The following is an 18,269-nucleotide window of genomic DNA, read 5'->3' as shown; positions in this document are numbered from 1 at the left end:
TTCCATCTGGACAAGAGGAACACCTACGTAAGAATGCTGTTCATTGGCTACAGCGCAGCCTTCAACACCATAGCACCCTCCAAGCTCATCATTAAGCAGGGTCCTGGACTTCCTGACAGGCCGCCTCCAGGTGGTGAAGGTAGAAACAATACCTCCACTTCGTTGATCCTCAACACAGGGGCCCCACAAGGGTGCATGCTCAGCCCCCTCCTGTACTCCCTGTTCACCCTTGACTGCGTGAACATGCACGCCTCAGATTCAAATCATCAAATTTGCAGACGACACAACAGTAGTAGGCCTGATTACCAAAAAGGACAAGACAGCCTACATGGAGAAGGTGAGGGCCCTGGTGGAGTGGTGCCAGGAAAATAACCTCTCCCTCAACATCAACAAAACGAAGGAGCTGATTGTGGACTTCAGGAAACAGCAGAGGAAACCACGCACCTATCCACATCGACGGGACCGCAGTGGAAAAGGAGGCAAGCTTCAAATTCCTCAGCGTACACATCACTTCAAATCTGAAATGACAGTGTGACAGTGAGGTGAAGAATGCGCAACAGTGCCTCTTCCACCCCAAGAGGCTAAAGAAATTTGTCTTGGCCCCTAAGACCCTCACAAACTTTTACAGATGCACAATTGAGAGCATACTGTCGGGCTGTATCACCGCCTGAAGTCCGCCCCCCGGTGATGCGTTGGGCGGACTGCACCACCCTCTGGAGAGTCATGCGGTTGCGGGCGGTGCAGTCCACCCAACGCATCACCGGGGGCACACTGCCTGCCCTTCAGGACACCTACAGCACCCAAATGTCACACGAAGGCCAAAACAATCATCAAGGACATCAACCACCCGAGCCACGGCCTGTTCACGCCCCTATCATCCAGAAGGCGATGTCAGTACAGTCACAACCAGATCTGTTTCACCTGTCCTTGTTATTGTCTCCACCCCTTCCAGGTGTTGCTAATTTTCCCTGGTGTATTTATCCCTGAGTTTCCTGTCTCTTAGTGCCAGTTCGTCTTGTCTGTTTGTCAAGTCAACCAGTGTGTTTTTCCTGTACACCTTTTTCTATTATCTTTGCTAATCCTCACAGTTTTGACCCTTGCCTGTTTTCTGGACTCCATTCCCGCCTGCCTGACCATTATGCCTGCCCTGACCTCGAAGTCTGCCTGCCCTTTGGTACCTACTGGACTTTTTGCCTGTACACGACCATTCTCTTGCCTACTCCTTTTTGGATTAATAAACATCTAAGACTCCAACCATCTGTCTCCTGTGTCTGCATCTGGATCTCACCTTGTTCCCTTATAAGTACAGGTGCATCAAAGCTGGGACCAAGACTGAAAAACAGCTTCTATCTCAAGGCCATCAGACTGTTAAATAGCCATAACTAGTCGGCTACTCAACGCTGCACCTTAGAGGGTGCTACCCTAGAAACATAAAAAAATCACACAAAAAAAATCGAATTTATTTATATAGCCCTTCGTACATCAGCTGATATTTTTTTATTTCACCTTTATTTAACCAGGTAGGCTAGTTGAGAACAAGTTCTCATTTGCAACTGCGACCTGGCCAAGATAAAGCATAGCAGTGTGAACAGACAACACAGAGTTACACATGGAGTAAACAATTAAGTCAATAACACAGTAGAAAAAGAAAAAAAATAGAGTCTATCTACATTGTGTGCAAAAGGCATGAGGAGGTAGGCGAATGATTACAATTTTGCAGATTAACACTGGAGTGATAAATGATCAGATGGTCATGTACAGGTAGAGATATTGGTGTGCAAAAGAGCAGAAAAGTAAATAAATAAAAAGAGTATGGGGATGAGGTAGGTAAAAATGGATGGGCTATTTACCGATAGACTATGTACAGCTGCAGCGATCGGTTAGCTGCTCAGATAGCAGATGTTTGAAGTTGGTGAGAGAGATAAAAGTCTCCAACTTCAGCGATTTTTGCAATTCGTTCCAGTCACAGGCAGCAGAGAACTGGAACGAAAGGCGGCCAAATGAGGTGTTGGCTTTAGGGATAATCAGTGAGATACACCTGCTGGAGCGCGTGCTACGGATGGGTGTTGCCATCGTTACCAGTGAACTGAGATAAGGCGGAGCTTTACCTAGCATGGCCTTGTAGATGACCTGGAGCCAGTGGGTCTGGCGACGAATATGTAGCGAGGGCCAGCCGACTAGAGCATACAAGTCGCAGTCGTGGGTGTTATAAGGTGCTTTAGTGACAAAACGGATGGCACTGTGATAAACTGCATCCAGTTTGCTGAGTAGAGTGTTGGAAGCAATTTTGTCAATGACATCGCCGAAGTCAAGGATCGGTAGGATAGTCAGTTTTACTAGGGTAAGTTTGGCGGCGTGAGTGAAGGAGGCTTTGTTGCGGAATAGAAAGCCGACTCTTGATTTGATTTTCGATTGGAGATGTTTGATATGAGTCTGGAAGGAGAGTTTACAGTCTAGCCAGACACCTAGGTACTTATAGATGTCCACATATTCAAGGTCGGAACCATCCAGGGTGGTGATGCTGGTCAGGCGTACGGGTGCAGGCAGCGAACGGTTGAAAAGCATGCATTTGGTTTTACTAGCGTTTAAGAGCAGTTGGAGGCCACGGAAGGAGTGTTGTATGGCATTGAAGCTCGTTTGGAGGTTAGATAGCACAGTGTCCAAGGACGGGCCGGAAGTATATAGAATGGTGTCGTCTGTGTAGAGGTGGATCAGGGAATCCCCCGCAGCAAGAGCAACATCATTGATATATACAGAGAAAAGAGTCGGCCCAAGGATTGAGTCCTGTGGCACCCCCATAGAGACGGCCAGAGGACCGGACAGCATGCCCTCCGATTTGACACACTGAACTCTGTCTGCAAAGTAATTGGTAAACCAGGCAAGGCAGTCATCCGAAAAACCGAGGCTACTGAGTCTGCCGATAAGAATATGGTGATTGACAGAGTCGAAAGCCTTGGCAAGGTCGATGAAGACGGCTGCACAGTACTGTCTTTTATCGATGGCGGTTATGATATCGTTTAGTACCTTGAGCGTGGCTGAGGTGCACCCGTGACCGGCTCGGAAACCAGATTGCACAGCGGAGAAGGTACGGTGGGATTCGAGATGGTCAGTGACCTGTTTGTTGACTTGGCTTTCGAAGACCTTAGATAGGCAGGGCAGGATGGATATAGGTCTGTAACAGTTTGGGTCCAGGGTGTCTCCCCTTTGAAGAGGGGGATGACTGCGGCAGCTTTCAATCCTTGGGGATCTCAGACGATATGAAAGAGAGGTTGAACAGGCTGGTAATAGGGGTTGCGACAATGGCGGTGGATAGTTTCAGAAATAGAGGGTCCAGGTTGTCAAGCCCAGCTGATTTGTACGGGTCCAGGTTTTGCAGCTCTTTCAGAACATCTGCTATCTGGATTTGGGTAAAGGAGAACCTGGAGAGGCTTGGGCGAGTAGCTGCGGGGGGCGGAGCTGTTGGCCGAGGTTGGAGTAGCCAGGCGGAAGGCATGGCCAGCTGTTGAGAAATGCTTGTTGAAGTTTTCGATAATCATGGATTTATCGGTGGTGACCGTGTTACCTAGCCTCAGTGCAGTGGGCAGCTGGGAGGAGGTGCTCTTGTTCTCCATGGACTTCACAGTGTCCCAGAACTTTTTGGAGTTGGAGCTACAGGATGCAAACTTCTGCCTGAAGAAGCTGGCCTTAGCTTTCCTGACTGACTGCGTGTATTGGTTCCTGACTTCCCTGAACAGTTGCATATCGCGGGGACTATTCGATGCTATTGCAGTCTGCCACAGGATATTTTTGTGCTGGTCGAGGGCAGTCATGTCTGGAGTGAACCAAGGGCTATATCTGTTCTTAGTTCTGCATTTTTTGAACGGAGCATGCTTATCTAAAATGGTGAGGAAGTTACTTTTAAAGAATGACCAGGCATCCTCAACTGACGGGATGAGGTCAATGTCCTTCCAGGATACCCGGGCCAGGCCGATTAGAAAGGCCTGCTCACAGAAGTGTTTTAGGGAGCGTTTGACAGTGATGAGGGGTGGTCGTTTGACTGCGGCTCCGTAGCGGATACAGGCAATGAGGCAGTGATCGCTGAGATCCTGGTTGAAGACAGCGGAGGTGTATTTGGAGGGCCAGTTGGTCAGGATGACGTCTATGAGGGTGCCCTTGTTTACAGATTTAGGGTTGTACCTGGTGGGTTCCTTGATGATTTGTGTGAGATTGAGGGCATCTAGCTTAGATTGTAGGACTGCCAGGGTGTTAAGCATATCCCAGTTTAGGTCACCTAACAGAACAAATTCTGAAGCTAGATGGGGGGCGATCAATTCACAAATGGTGTCCAGGGCACAGCTGGGAGCTGAGGGGGGTCGGTAGCAGGCGGCAACAGTGAGAGACTTATTTCTGGAGAGAGTCATTTTCAAAATTAGTAGTTCGAACTGTTTGGGTATGGACCTGGAAAGTATGACATTACTTTGCAGGCTATGTTTGCAGGAAACTGCAACTCCTCCCCCTTTGGCAGTTCTATCTTGACGGAAAATGTTATAGTTGGGTATGGAAATCTCTGAATTTTTGGTGGCCTTCCTGAGCCAGGATTCAGACACGGCAAGGACATCAGGGTTAGCAGAGTGTGTTAAAGCAGTGAGTAAAACAAACTTAGGGAGGAGGCTATCTCAAAGTGCTGTACAGAAACCCAGCCTAAAACCCCAAACAGCAAGCAATGCAGGTGTAGAAGCATGGTGGCTAGGAAAAACTCCCTAGAAAGGCCAAAACCTAGGAAGAAACCTAGAGAGGAACCAGGCTATGTGGGGTGGCCAGTCCTCTTTTGGCTGTGCCAGGTGGAGATTATAACAGAACATGGCCAAGATGTTCAAATGTCCATAAATTACCAGCATGGTCAAATAATAATTATCACAGGCAGAACAGTTGAAACTGGAGCAGCAGCACGGCCAGGTGGACTGGGAACAGCAAGGAGTCATCATGTCAGGTAGTCCTGAGGCATGGTCCTAGGACTTAGGTCCTCCGAGAGAGAGAAAGAAAGAGATGGAGAGAATTAGAGAGAGCATACTTACATTCACACAGGACACCGGATAGGACAGGAGAAGTACTCCAGATATAACAAACTGACCCTAGCCACCCGACACAAACTACTGCAGCATAAATACTGGAGGCTGAGACAGGAGGGGTCAGGAGACACTGTGGCCCCATCCGATGACATCCCCCGGACAGGGCCAAACAGGAAGGATATAACCCCACCCACTTTGCCAAAGCACAGCCCCCACACCACTAGAGGGATATCTTCAACCACCAACTTACCATCCTGAGACAAGGCTGAGTATAGCCCACAAAGATCTCCACCACGGCACAACCCAAGGGGGGGCGCCAATCCAGACAGGAAGATCACATCAGTGACTCAACCCACTCAAGTGACACACCCCTCCTAGGGACGGTATGAAGGAGCCCTAGTAAGGGCCAGTGACTCAGCCCCTGTAATAGGGTTAGAGGCAGAGAATCCCAGTGGAAAGAGGGGAACCGGCCAGGCAGAGACAGCAAGGGCGGTTCGTTGCTCCAGAGCCTTTCCGTTCACCTTCACACTCCTGGGCCAGACTACACTCAATCATATGACCCACTGAAGAGATGAGTCTTCAGTAAAAACTTAAAGGTTGAGACCGAGTTTGCGTCTCTCACATGGGTAGGCAGACCATTCCATAAAAATGGAGCTCTATAGGAGAAAGCCCTGCCTCCAGTTGTTTGCTTAGAAATTCTAGGGACAATTAGGAAGCCTGCGTCTTGTGACCGTAGCGTACGTGTAGGTATGTACGGCAGGACCAAATCAGAGAGATAGGTAGGAGCAAGCCCATGTAATGCTTTGTAGGTTAGCAGTAAAACCTTGAAATCAGCCCTTGCCTTGACAGGAAGCCAGTGTAGGGAGGCTAGCACTGGAGTAATATGATCACATTTTTTGGTTCTAGTCAGGATTCTAGCAGCCGTATTTAGCACTAACTGAAGTTTATTTAGTGCTTTATCCGGGTAGCCGGAAAGTAGAGCTTTGCAGTAGTCTAACCTAGAAGTGACAAAAGCATGGATTAATTTTTCTGCATCATTTTTGGACAGAAAGTTTCTGATTTTTGCAATGTTACGTAGATGGAAAAAAGCTGTCCTTGAAACAGTCTTGATATGTTCTTCAAAAGATAGATCAGGGTCCAGAGTAACGCCGAGGTCCTTCACAGTTTTATTTGAGACGACTGTACAACATTAAGAGTAATTCTCAGATTCAACAGAAGATCTTTGTTTCTTGGGACCTAGAACAAGCATCTCTGTTTTGTCCGAGTTTAAAAGTAGAACGTTTGCAGCCATCCACTTCCTTATGTCTGAAACACATGCTTCTAGCAAGGGCAATTTTGGGGCTTCACCATGATTCATTGAAATGTACAGCTGTGTGTCATCCGCATAGCAGTGAAAGTTAACATTATGTTTTCGAATGACATCCCCAAGAGGTAAAATATATAGTGAAAACAATAGTGGTCCTAAAACGGAACCTTGAGGAACACAGTTGATTTGTCAGAGGATAAACCATTCACAGAGACAAACTGATATCTTTCCGACAGATAAGATCTAAACCAGGCCAGAACTTGTCCGTGTATTCCAATTTGGGTTTCCAATCTCTCCAAAAGAATGTGGTGATCGTTGGTATCAAAAGCAGCACTAAGGTCTAGGAGTACGAGGACATATGCAGAGCCTCGGTCTGATGCCATTAAAAGGTCATTTACCACCTTCACAAGTGCAGTCTCAGTGCTATGATGGGGTCTAAAACCAGACTGAAGCATTTCGTATACATTGTTTGTCTTCAGGAAGGCAGTGAGTTGCTGTGCAACAGCCTTTTCTAAAATTTTTGAGAGGAATGGAAGATTCGATATAGGCCGATAGTTTTTTATATTTTCTGGGTCAAGGTTTGGCTTTTTCAAGAGAGGCTTTGTAACTGCCACTTTTAGTGAGTTTGGTACACATCCGGTGGATAGAGAGCCGTTTATTATGTTCAACATAGGAGGGCCAAGCACAGGAAGCAGCTCTTTCAGTAGTTTAGTTGGAATAGGGTCCAGTATGCAGCTTGAAGGTTTAGAGGCCATGATTATTTTCATCATTGTGTCAAGAGATATAGTACTAAAACACTTGAGCGTCTCTCTTGATCCTAGGTCCTGGCAGAGTTGTGCAGACTCAGGACAACTGAGCTTTGAAGGAATACGCAGATTTAAAGAGGAGTCCAGGCTCAAATAAAGCAATCATGTTCTTTTCCTCAAAGAAGTTCATGAATTTATTACTGCTGAAGTGAAAGCTATCCTCTCTTGGGGAATGCTGCTTTTTAGTTAGCTTTGCGACAGTATCAAAAAGGAATTTCGGATTGTTCTTATTTTCCTCAATTAAGTTGGAAAAATAGGATGATCGAGCAGAAGTAAGGGCTCTTTGATACTGCACGGTACTGTCTTTCCAAGCTAGTCGGAAGACTTCCTGTTTGGTGTAGCGCCATTTCCGTTCCAATTTTCTGGAAGCTTGCTTCAGAGCTCGGGTATTTTCTGTGTACCAGGGAGCTAGTTTCTTATGAGAAATGTTTTTAGTTTTTAGGGGTGCAACTGCATCTAGGGTATCGCGCAAGGTTAAATTGAGTTCCTCAGTTAGGTGGTTAACTGATTTTTGTCCTCTGGCGACCTTGGGTAGACAGAGGGAGTCTGGAAGGACATCAAGGAATCTTTGTGTTGTATGTGACTTTTGATGTTCCTTGGTTGGGGTCTGAGCAGATTATTTGTTGCAATTGCAAACGTAATAAAATGGTGGTCCGATAGTCCAGGATTATGAGGAAAAACATTAAGATCCAAAACATTTATTCCATGGGACAAAACTAGGTCCAGAGTATGACTGTGACAGTGAGTGGGTCCAGAGAAGTGTTGGACAAAACCCACTGAGTCGGTGATGGCTCCTAAAGCCTTTTGGAGTGGGTCTGTGGACTTTTCCATCTGAATATTAAAGTCACCAAAGATTAGAATGTTATCTGCTATGACTACAAGGTCCGATAGGAATTCCGGGAACTCAATGAGGAACGCTGTATATGGCCCAGGAGGCCTGTAAACAGTAGCTATAAAAAGTGATTGAGTAGGCTGCATAGATTTCATGACTAGAAGCTCAAAAGACGAAAACAGCATTTTCTTTTGTAAATTGAAATTTGCTATCGTAAATGTTAGCAACACCTCCGCCTTTGCGGGATGCACGGGGGATATGGTCACTAGTGTAGCCAGGAGGTGAGGCCTCATTTAACACAGTAAATTCATCAGGCTTAAGCCATGTTTCAGTCAGGCCAATCACATCAAGATTATGATCAGTGATTAGTTCATTGACTATGATTGCCTTTGAAGTAAGGGATCTAACATTAAGTAGAACCAATTTTGAGATGTGAGGTTTCATGATCTCTTTCAATAATGACAGGAATAGAGGAGGTCTTTATCCTAGTGAGATTGCTAAGGCGAACACCGCCATGTTTAGTTTTGCCCAACCTAGGTCGAGGCACAGACACGGTCTCAATGGGGATAGCTGAGCTGACTACACTGACTGTGCTAGTGGCAGACTCCACTATGCTGGCAGGCTGGCTAACAGCCTGCTGCCTGGCCTGCACCCTATTTCATTGTGGAGCTAGAGGAGTTAGAGCCCTGTCTATGTTGGTAGATAAGATGAGAGCACCCCTCCAGCTAGGATGGAGTCCGTCACTCCTCAGCAGGTCAGGCTTGGTCCTGTTTGTGAGTGAGTCCCAGAAAGAGGGCCAATTATCTACAAATTCTATCTTTTGGGAGGGGCAGAAAACAGTTTTCAACCAGCGATTGAGTTGTGAGACTGCTGTAGAGCTCATCACTCCCCTTAACTGGGAGGGGGCCAGAGACAATTACTCGATGCCGACACATCTTTCTAGCTGATTTACACGCTGAAGCTATGTTGCGCTTGGTGATCTCTGACTGTTTCCTCCTAACATCGTTGGTGCCGACGTGGATAACAATATCTCTATACTCTCTACACTCGCCAGTTTTAGCTTAAGCCAGCACCATCTTCAGATTAGCCTTAACGTCGGTAGCCCTGCCCCCTGGTAAACAGTGTATGATCGCTGGATGATTCGTTTTAAGTCTAATACTGCGGGTAATGGAGTCGCTAATGACTAGAGTTTTCAATTTGTCAGAGCTAATGGTGGGAAGCTTCGGTGTCTCAGACCCCGTAACGAGAGGAGTAGAGACAAGAGAAGGCTCGGCCTCTGACTCTGACTCGCTGCTTAATGGGGAAAACCGGTTGAACATAGACAAGCAATCACTGGTCACTTTAATAATGGAACATTAGTCACAGTAATAATGTTTACATACTGCTTTACTAATCTCATATGTATATACTGTATTCTATTCTGATGTATTTTGGTCAATCCCACTCCAACATTGCTCATCCTAATATTTATATATTTCTTAATTCCATTTCTCTTACTTTTAGATTTGTGTGTATTGTTGTGAATTGTTAGATACTACTGCACTGTTGGCGCTAGGAACACAAGTATTTAGCTACACCTGCAATAACATCTTCTAAATATAAAATTGGATTTCATTTGATTTGAGGGGCGCCGATGATGTTGTTGAACCATATTTATTTGAGCCTGAATGATCGTTTAACATAAACCTCTATGAGCGGGACCGTTAAGTGGGTTTATTTTTTCACATTAGCCCAAAACACTATATAGCCTATGTTAATTTATCACAATGTTTTGAGGATATCCTATTCTGCAATGAAAGGTGACACAACTGTCATAAATACATGGAGCACATATGCTAACCTGTAGAGCTCCTAGGCCTATATGTCTACATGATATGGTGTAATGGTAATAACACAATAAGAACTCATTGAACGTCAAGAATCAGGCTACCTACCTCTGCACGCTTGCTTTGTCGCTTTCTCTTCTCAAATACATCTTTGTATTTTGGCACTGTGCCAGATCCGGTCCATGGAAATACAGTAGCAACAGCTGTATCTTTCAGTATCCTCCGATTGTCTGTCCCCATCGTTTCAGATTGCATATCTCATATGCATTCATATGCATTGTTGCTGAAGTGCTTGCTACACACATGCAGCGACGCAAGGTTGGCTGCAGGAGTATTTACATCGTATTAAATGTAAAAAACACAATTTAAAATGTTGCTACATAATACCAAATTGAGGCGATGAGTCACATTTACTATTTGAATTGCTACTAACCATCTTCAGCATCTCTCCGTATCTTCTAATGGTAAACAGTGACATTTTGTGCCTTCTTCACCCAATTTCCTATATAAAGTGCCACCAGGGACCGAACCAGTGTTGCCAACTTCTCAGTAAGGAAAGTAGCTATGGGCTGTCGCTAAATGACGTCATTGCTTAATTTGCATAATTGGCCATGTGCATGTAATTGTAATGGACGCTGTAGGAGAGAGGAATAACGTAAAAAGTGAGTGAAAACCTAAAATATGTTGAGAACTACAAATTAACAAGCTGCAGAGTTGCACACACAGCGAATAAGAACCAGATATTTGAGGCCATATGCCTCCTTCAGCACTTTATGGACCCCATTGTTAATCCCCGTCATAACAGAGGCATTGTCAGTCCCTACCTATCCCCAGGAGTTTCTCTTTTTTAAGACAACACTTCGAGGAAAGCCACAACAGCACAGGCTGTAGATTTGGCATCTCCTCCCTCCAACAAGCCCCAGAAATGTTGATACAATTGTCTGCTTGGTGTCACTAAAGTACCTTATCACAACCCCCAGGTACTTAGAAACACTTACATCCGTGGACTCATTGAGGAGGAGGCTGAAACGCTGGTCAACCACATCTGCGACCAACTTTTTCAGAGAGTATGGTGCTAGAACACCATTAATCATTTCTGTGCACTTTGTCCTGTGCATTTTAAAGTGGGTAGCAGCAGTGGAGTCTGAGAATGCAGATCTACATGCTTCTCCAATGTGATCACATGCCAGCATGGAACAGTGTTCAGCGAAAGCTAATGCCATGGTGGCCTCAGGCTTTTTTGCAGCGTAAATATTTTAACCATAAATGGCAGCTTGTTTTGGTGGAACTGTTATAAGGCTTTGCCTTTTGAGTATGTTTTTGAGTTGTCATGTGTTTTTACATCACTATGTTTGGCGTAGAAATCAGCCTTACAATACAGGCAGGCCGTATGCCTGTATATCAACTCCAATAAACGGCTTCAACCAGCATTTGAATTCAGGGTTTAATTCCCACTCCTTTCTGTTTTTTTGAGTGTACAGTTTAGACTGAGACATTATGAGCTAGCCAGCTAAATGTTTAGCTTATGTCACAGAGAGGCACACACACAGTGGACAAGGTGAGTAAGTGACTGAGGCTGTGTGAGTCAAATGCAGTGATTTATTTTTGTGCAGTGATTTATTTTAGACAAAGAACATTTTACATTTACATCCCATCCTGAATGTAAGCCAGGGCGGGATCAGCCAGCGGCGGCCTCCCGCATGCGCGATTCATTTGCAGTCTGGACGTGGAGAGGTGAACATCTCCTGCTCTGACTGCAGCTGGGAGGTACTGCTGCGTGAGGAATGGGCCGCCTGTGAGTGCTTTGGGACGGGGTGGGGCCCACGGCAGAACCCGCTGCTCGTTGAGAAGAGTAAGAACGATCGATACGTGCTTTCACGTCTGAGTCTTAGTCTCCATTAACACCAGAAAAAGTCACTAGATTTGTCTCTAGTCACTTTTTTGAAAATGTGTTGCTAGAGGGGTCTGAATACTCGCTAAATATAGCGACAAAGTCGCTAAGTTGGCAACGCTGGACCGAACACCAGCTTGCTCTAGCTGCCATCTCTTTTCCATTTTGCGTAACTAATTTTACCTGCGATATGCTCTATCAACTTTCGCACTAGCGCCTTCTCTTGCCCCCCAAAAATGAATCTGTGACATCAAGCTCCATATAAAGGCATATCTTAACGTTCCTTTGTAGCAGGGTCCTTCCCCACGAGGGCGCACATGCACAGTTGTTACTCATCTCCGCTGCTGTCGCAGTCTCCTTCATAAAATAATTACATAAAATAATAGCAAATGTTTTAGATGGAAAAGTACACATTCCCTGACTCAAAACCGATAGTACTTTTGACAAAAATAGCTAATTCGGCCATACGCTTTCAACAAAACAAAACATTCGCCCATACTGGCAACGGATCAGAGCGAGGCCTGCATCCAGCAACTTCATGAGTAACATGACCCATTTTTTCAGCTGTTTCAGTACAGCAGTACAGCACTACAGGGGAGGGAGAGGGCAACATCCACTGAACTAGTTTCAATTTATGGAATCACTTGGGTGTTGTGGGATTTTGGGTGAACTTCTACTTTAAGAAGATGGAGCAGGACAAAGCAACCAGGATCTGAGGCCATTAGAGTTGCAAAATTCCAGTTATTTCCCCCTAAATTCCCAGGTTTTCCAGAAATCCTGGTTGGAGGATTCCAGATTTCCTGGGAATTTGGGGAAAGTTCCTGGAATTTTGCCACGCTAGGGAACATTGACATTAACAGATAACACCTCCTCCAATTACTTTATTCATAACCAAAACAGCTGTACCTGCCGGTTTCAGGTTCTTGCCTCCCAGGTTGACTTCCACGGCAGTGCTGACCAGGATTCCGATGGTGCCGTTCTCCGAGGTCACCGGATCATCCATGGCTATGACAAAGGTTAACAGGGTCAAAGTTCATGCAAACAGAAAGCAGTGATTTGATCTGTGATATCCTGACAGGTAAAAAAAGTGTGAATCACTTATTTGCATGTTATATGAGTGAAATGTCTTTAAATGCCTACAACATGCTTGCTATCTAAAAACCTGACTTTATCTCCAAGGTCATATACACTACATGGTCAAAGGTATGTGGACACCTGCTCGTCGAACATCTCATTACAAAATCATGGGCATTAATATGGAGTTGGTCCCTCCTTTGCTGCTATAACAGCCCCCACCTTCCTGGAAAGGCTTTCCACTAGATGTTGGAACATTGCTGCAGGGATTTGCATCCATTCAGCCACATGAGCATTAGTGAGGTCGGGCACTGATGTTGGGCGATTTGGCCTGGCTCACAGTCGGCTTTCCAATTCATCCCAAAGGTATTAGATAGGGTTGAGGTCAGGGCTCTGTGCAGACCAGTTATGTTCTTCTATACCGACGTCGACAAACCATTTCAGTATGGACCTCGGTTTGTGCACAGGGGCATTGTCATGCTGAAAAATGAAAGAGCCTGCTCCCAAACTGTTGCCACAAAGTTGGAAGCAAGAATCGTCTAGAATGTCATTGTATGCTGTAGCGTTAATATTTCCCTTCAATGGAACTAAGGGGCCTAGCCCGAACCATGAAAAGCAGCCCCAGACATTAATCCTCCTCCACCAAACTTTACAGTTGGCACTATGCATTCGGGCAGGTAGCATTCTCCTGGCATCTGCCAAACCCAGATTCATCCGTCGGACTGACAGATGAAGCGTGATTCATCACTCCAGAGAACGCGTTCCCACTGCTCCAGAGTCCAATGGCGGCGAGCTTTACACCATTCCAGCCAATGCATTGCATTGCGCTTAGTCTTGTGTGCAGCTGTTCAGCCATGAAAACCAATTTCATGAAGCTCCCAACGAACAGTTATTGTGCTGACGTTGCTTCCAGAGGCAGTTTGGAACACAGTAATGAGTGTTGCAACCGGGGACAGATGATTTTTACGCGCTACTCGCTTCAGCACTCGGTGGTCCCGTTCTGTGAGTTTGTGTGGCCTACCACCTCGCGACTGAGCCGTTGTTGCTCCTAGACATTTCATCTTCACAATAACATAATTTACAGTTTACCAAAGCAGCTCTAGTAGGGCAGACATTTTATGAACTGACTTGTTGGAAATGTGGCATCCTATGATGGTGCCACGTTGAAAGTCACTGAGCTCTTCAGTACGGGCCATTCTACTGCCATTGTTTGTAGCGTATATCAGTGTAGCGTATATCAGTGTGTGTTACTCACAGGCTCTGGGTGGAGCTCTGAACATATAGCCCTTGTTGTCAAGGCTGCGGCGGTAGTAGTTAGAGTTGAAGGGCTCAGGGTCCTCATCCCACGACTCAGCAGCCCTGCGAAGCACAGGACAACTCACATTCAAGCAGTATTGGTTGAGTATTCAAGCAGTATTGCTCGAGTAATTGCTTGAGTATTCAACAGTATTGCTCGAGTAATGCGTAAGTATTCAAGCATACTCACATTCAACTGCCATAATGCTCATAGACAGGAAAGGCATGCAATTATTAACAAACAAACAAACACAGTATATTTTATTAGCCAGAGTGATATCTGTAACTACTCAAAGACACACTCACGAGTTGGGGAAGACCCGGGTTACACCTCCATCTGTGGCTGCAAATAATGCCAAGAAACCATACCTGAAGCAAAAAGTAATTTAATTCACTCAGATGTTTCACACATTGTTATTATTCAAATGAATTGGTTTAAATATCAATGAAATAAGGGCAATTATTTGTTGATTTCACTCACGTTTGGATATCCTTGTTCTTCCACACTCTAGATGCTAGCTGCCAGATGATTCCAGAATCCAAGATCAGGTTGTGAATGAGGCCTTGATCACCTGTGAACACACACAGTTAATGTAACCCGTCAGGCTTTATAAAATATCATAGGTGAAAAAATTTGCTTTTTGCACACTTCCATGTCATCTTCAGCAGTTCAAAGCTGGTGTAGTATGGTGAATGGCATGGCCCTAACCACTCTACAAACTCATTGACATAAAGAAGAGAAACTCACAGTCTTCAGATTCTGGTGTGATCTCCACCATGAGAGATAGGAAGTTCTCCAGGAACTGTGTGTTGTTGTCAGAGATGTGCAGACGCTTGCAGTATTCCCTAAAATAAGGATGGTTAGACAGAGATGAGATTACACACACAAAACTCTCTCACACACACACACACATCTCTGTACCTGGGAGCCAGGAACACGTGCCCCCCTGATTCAAAGGAGCTGGGCAGCAAAGATTGCAGATCTGCAACAGACAGAAAAAGTAATCAACCGCCCCTGTCATCGGGATCAGTGTCATCAAGCCGCACATAACGCCCTGGACCTGAGCTAAAGGGAGACAGCGGCTTTCTGGGTGGGCAGTGATACTCACACTGGAGCTGCAGCATCACATCACTCAGGTCTGCCTGGATGTAGTATTCACCGTAGGGCGGCAGTACCAGGCCCAGACTACAAGGGGCAGCATCCCCAACAGAAACCAAAGGAAAGTAATCAAAGTCTGAGGCTCAATAGAAGACACTACCGCCATTAAGCAGCTAGGTATAGAGTCCGTCCACCTACACTCTCAAACTTGTCATCTTCAGCAGTTCATATCCTATTGCTATGGTTACAATTACTAATCCTCTACCCTCCAACCCACACCTCCAACTCCTGCCTCCTCACCTGTAGTCTGTACCATTGATGGGTGTCCAGGTGTAACTTCGAACTCCCTCATCTATGTATCGCTGCAATGAAGGGGGAAAAGCCACATATTAAAATAGGTTTGCGTGTACATTTACACGTAAGTGTGTTGATCAACCACACATGATCATGGCTGTTGGGTTACTGGGGTTGACAAAGTCATTACTGTGAATTAAGTGTGAAGTGAAGTATACCTGATATATTGCCTAGGTGTGAAGTAATTAACAAATACACACACACATACACACACTTGCCTCATCAATTGATTTTACAAGTGTCTTAATCTGCATGTCACCCGGTCTGCCATCAATCATATGTTTGCGGATCTGGAATGAAGAGATAGTTTGTTACCTACGCAGTGTTCAGTGTTTAATTGCTATATTGTAATTACTTCGCCACTATAGCCTATTTATTGCCTTACCTCCCTTGTTCTATCTCATTTGCACACACTGTATATAGACTTTTTCTACTGTATTATTGACTGTATGTTTGTTTATTCCATGTGTAACTCTGTGTTGCTGTATGTGTCGAACTGCTTTGCTTCATCTTGGCTAGGTCGCAGTTGTAAATGATAACTTGTTCTCAACTAGCCTACCTGGTTAAATAAAGGTGAAATTATTATTATTATTTATTTAAATACGCTGTCGCATCTCTATGGTCTAACCCAAGAACATGTTTTAGAAAAGTAATCTCAGTAGGAAATATGCTAACATGATTGCCATTTGTAGCTAGATAGCTAGCTAAATTGGTTGCCTAGCAACACACATCTTAAGAAGATTCGTAAGAAGATATTTGAGAAGTTCGTAAGAAAATCATTGAATCTTAAAATATTGTTGAGGAATTGATTTTACAAACTATCTTATGAACTTCTTTTTTTTTTTCTTAAGAACTTCTTAAGTTCTTGTGTAAGAAGTGTTTTGTGAATCTGGGCCCAGGTGTTCTTAATGTTTTGTATACTCAGTGTATATAGTTTATGGCACAGTGCATGTCATTATACTCACTTCCTGTTTGGAGCTGTCCTCCACCTCAGCATCCAGGAAGTCAAGTGTTACAGGCTCTGGTAGGTCCAGCAGCTGTTGCGAAAAAGCACCAGTCACATTAGGGATATCACAGCATCCCCATGTTTTACAGTAACACATTCAGTTGAATACATTTCAGTTGCATTCTATTTTCAGTTTAATACATGCAGTGGCAATCTTATCTCAGCTAATTGGAATGACATGCAATAAGCAGTACACACTAGGTTCTATATCCAACCTACATCCAACCACATTCACTTTGTATAAAATCAAAATCTACAATCTATTTACAATGCTCCCTATAAACTGCACAGTGATCTTTCAGTGGGGGAATAAAGTATACATAACCTTTGGGTGAAGGTTTGGATGCAGGAGAAGGTATCCATTTGGGTCGATGGCGTATATGTACCCATTGGCTCCAAGCTGCAAAGGTACGGAGCAGAGAATAAATTATTACTTGTGTGCATGCAAGCGTGCGTGAAGTAAGATATGATGCGGTATACTGGCGGTATACTGACGTTGTATCGGGGCGTCAGCTTTTTGATTTCGTCCAGATGCACGTCCACCCCCATGACACCTAATATGAGCTGATTCTGTGGAGAAAACAACCAGTAAAAAAAACCTCAAGAAATCGTGATTCATTGAAGAAAGATTGTCGATTAGGTCAACGTGAACTGTTTTAAATGACTGCACCTGTGAGTTTCCATCCACGGTGAGATTAAAAACAGGCATGGTCCCAGTAAAAACAAGTCCCAGACCCTATATAGAAACAAGAGAAACAGAAGAACAAAACTTTAAGTGTTTTCCCTAATAGTCCTCCCCCACACTACCAACATAAGACATCATAATCCAGGCCTAGGCTTAATCTGTGTCTAGGAAACCGCCCCAATGTGTCTACATTGAGCAATGGCAACTGACTCTGATTACAAGAGATTATAATGCTTAGAAATCAGATGTGGATATATTATCATCCACCTTCAGAGCACTTGTCAGGCTCGATGCCGGAGATGAGAAGCAGGTACGGGGAGTCAAACATTGAATCGGGAATAGACATAGAACAAAACAGGACCAGCATTAGCACACGGGTAAACAAGGACGTGTGACAATCAATGCAGAAGCAGGGAACAGAGTGGGGAACCAGACAGATATAGGGAACGTAATGACAAAGATGATTGTGTCCAGGTGAGTCCAATAATCGCTGATGTGCGTGACGGGGGGACGGCAGGTGTGTGTAATGATGAAGGCAGGAGTGCCTAATGCTGAGGAGCTTGGCGCCCTCGAGTGCCAGGGGAGAACAGTGGAAGCAGGTGTGACAGCACTCAATGGTATGTCTCTGTCAGTGGACTATGTGTATATACTGCAGGGTCAACTGCCCCTTAGAATCAACTTCTCTGGTTTTAAAACAGCCTATGTGGCATCGATATGAGTCAGAAACATTAATTATAGTGTCAAAATTGACTACAAGGTGTAAATAGGATAATTTTGGTCATGAAGTCAGTCTCGTCCAAATTTGAGTTTGGTAAGTGACTGCGTCATGACTTACTTGAGGGTTTGGTTTGGATTATAATTCTGTCAACATGTCTTGCCCCCTTTTGCCATTTAACACATGGTGCCACCATCATTTTGTTGAAAATACTGGGCGAGTTCGCTTTGTATGGCCCGGTGCCCTGGGTGGACAGAGAACTCTCCTTAGGAGGACCAATGGAATGGTCGAAAATGAGCAAACCCCGCCCACCCGGGGCACTCAAAACCAT

The 18,269-nt window shown here is 44.9% G+C and overlaps 1 protein-coding gene across 2 annotated transcripts in view; it reads right to left on the bottom strand.

Annotated features, from left to right (window-relative positions):
- Positions 1-18,269, bottom strand: part of cacna2d2b (calcium channel, voltage-dependent, alpha 2/delta subunit 2b) — a 90,091-nt gene that overhangs the window by 10,195 nt on the left and 61,627 nt on the right. For both annotated transcript variants that reach the window (XM_042299991.1, XM_024373643.2), the window contains exons 16-28: positions 17,209-17,274; positions 17,034-17,108; positions 16,864-16,938; positions 16,498-16,569; positions 15,751-15,822; positions 15,479-15,540; positions 15,189-15,265; positions 15,002-15,062; positions 14,828-14,925; positions 14,561-14,651; positions 14,386-14,448; positions 14,039-14,142; positions 12,616-12,714 (exon numbers count right to left, since the gene is read on the bottom strand). In XM_042299991.1, the coding sequence (XP_042155925.1) occupies positions 12,616-12,714; positions 14,039-14,142; positions 14,386-14,448; positions 14,561-14,651; positions 14,828-14,925; positions 15,002-15,062; positions 15,189-15,265; positions 15,479-15,540; positions 15,751-15,822; positions 16,498-16,569; positions 16,864-16,938; positions 17,034-17,108; positions 17,209-17,274 (1,015 nt within the window). The remainder of the gene's footprint in view (positions 1-12,615; positions 12,715-14,038; positions 14,143-14,385; positions 14,449-14,560; positions 14,652-14,827; positions 14,926-15,001; positions 15,063-15,188; positions 15,266-15,478; positions 15,541-15,750; positions 15,823-16,497; positions 16,570-16,863; positions 16,939-17,033; positions 17,109-17,208; positions 17,275-18,269) is intronic.

The sequence above is a fragment of the Oncorhynchus tshawytscha genome, linkage group LG02, assembly GCF_018296145.1.
Source record: "Oncorhynchus tshawytscha isolate Ot180627B linkage group LG02, Otsh_v2.0, whole genome shotgun sequence".
NCBI lineage: Eukaryota > Metazoa > Chordata > Actinopteri > Salmoniformes > Salmonidae > Oncorhynchus > Oncorhynchus tshawytscha.
The sequence above is the reverse complement of the archived record's forward strand: the minus strand, read 5'-3'. Positions and strand labels throughout refer to the sequence as shown.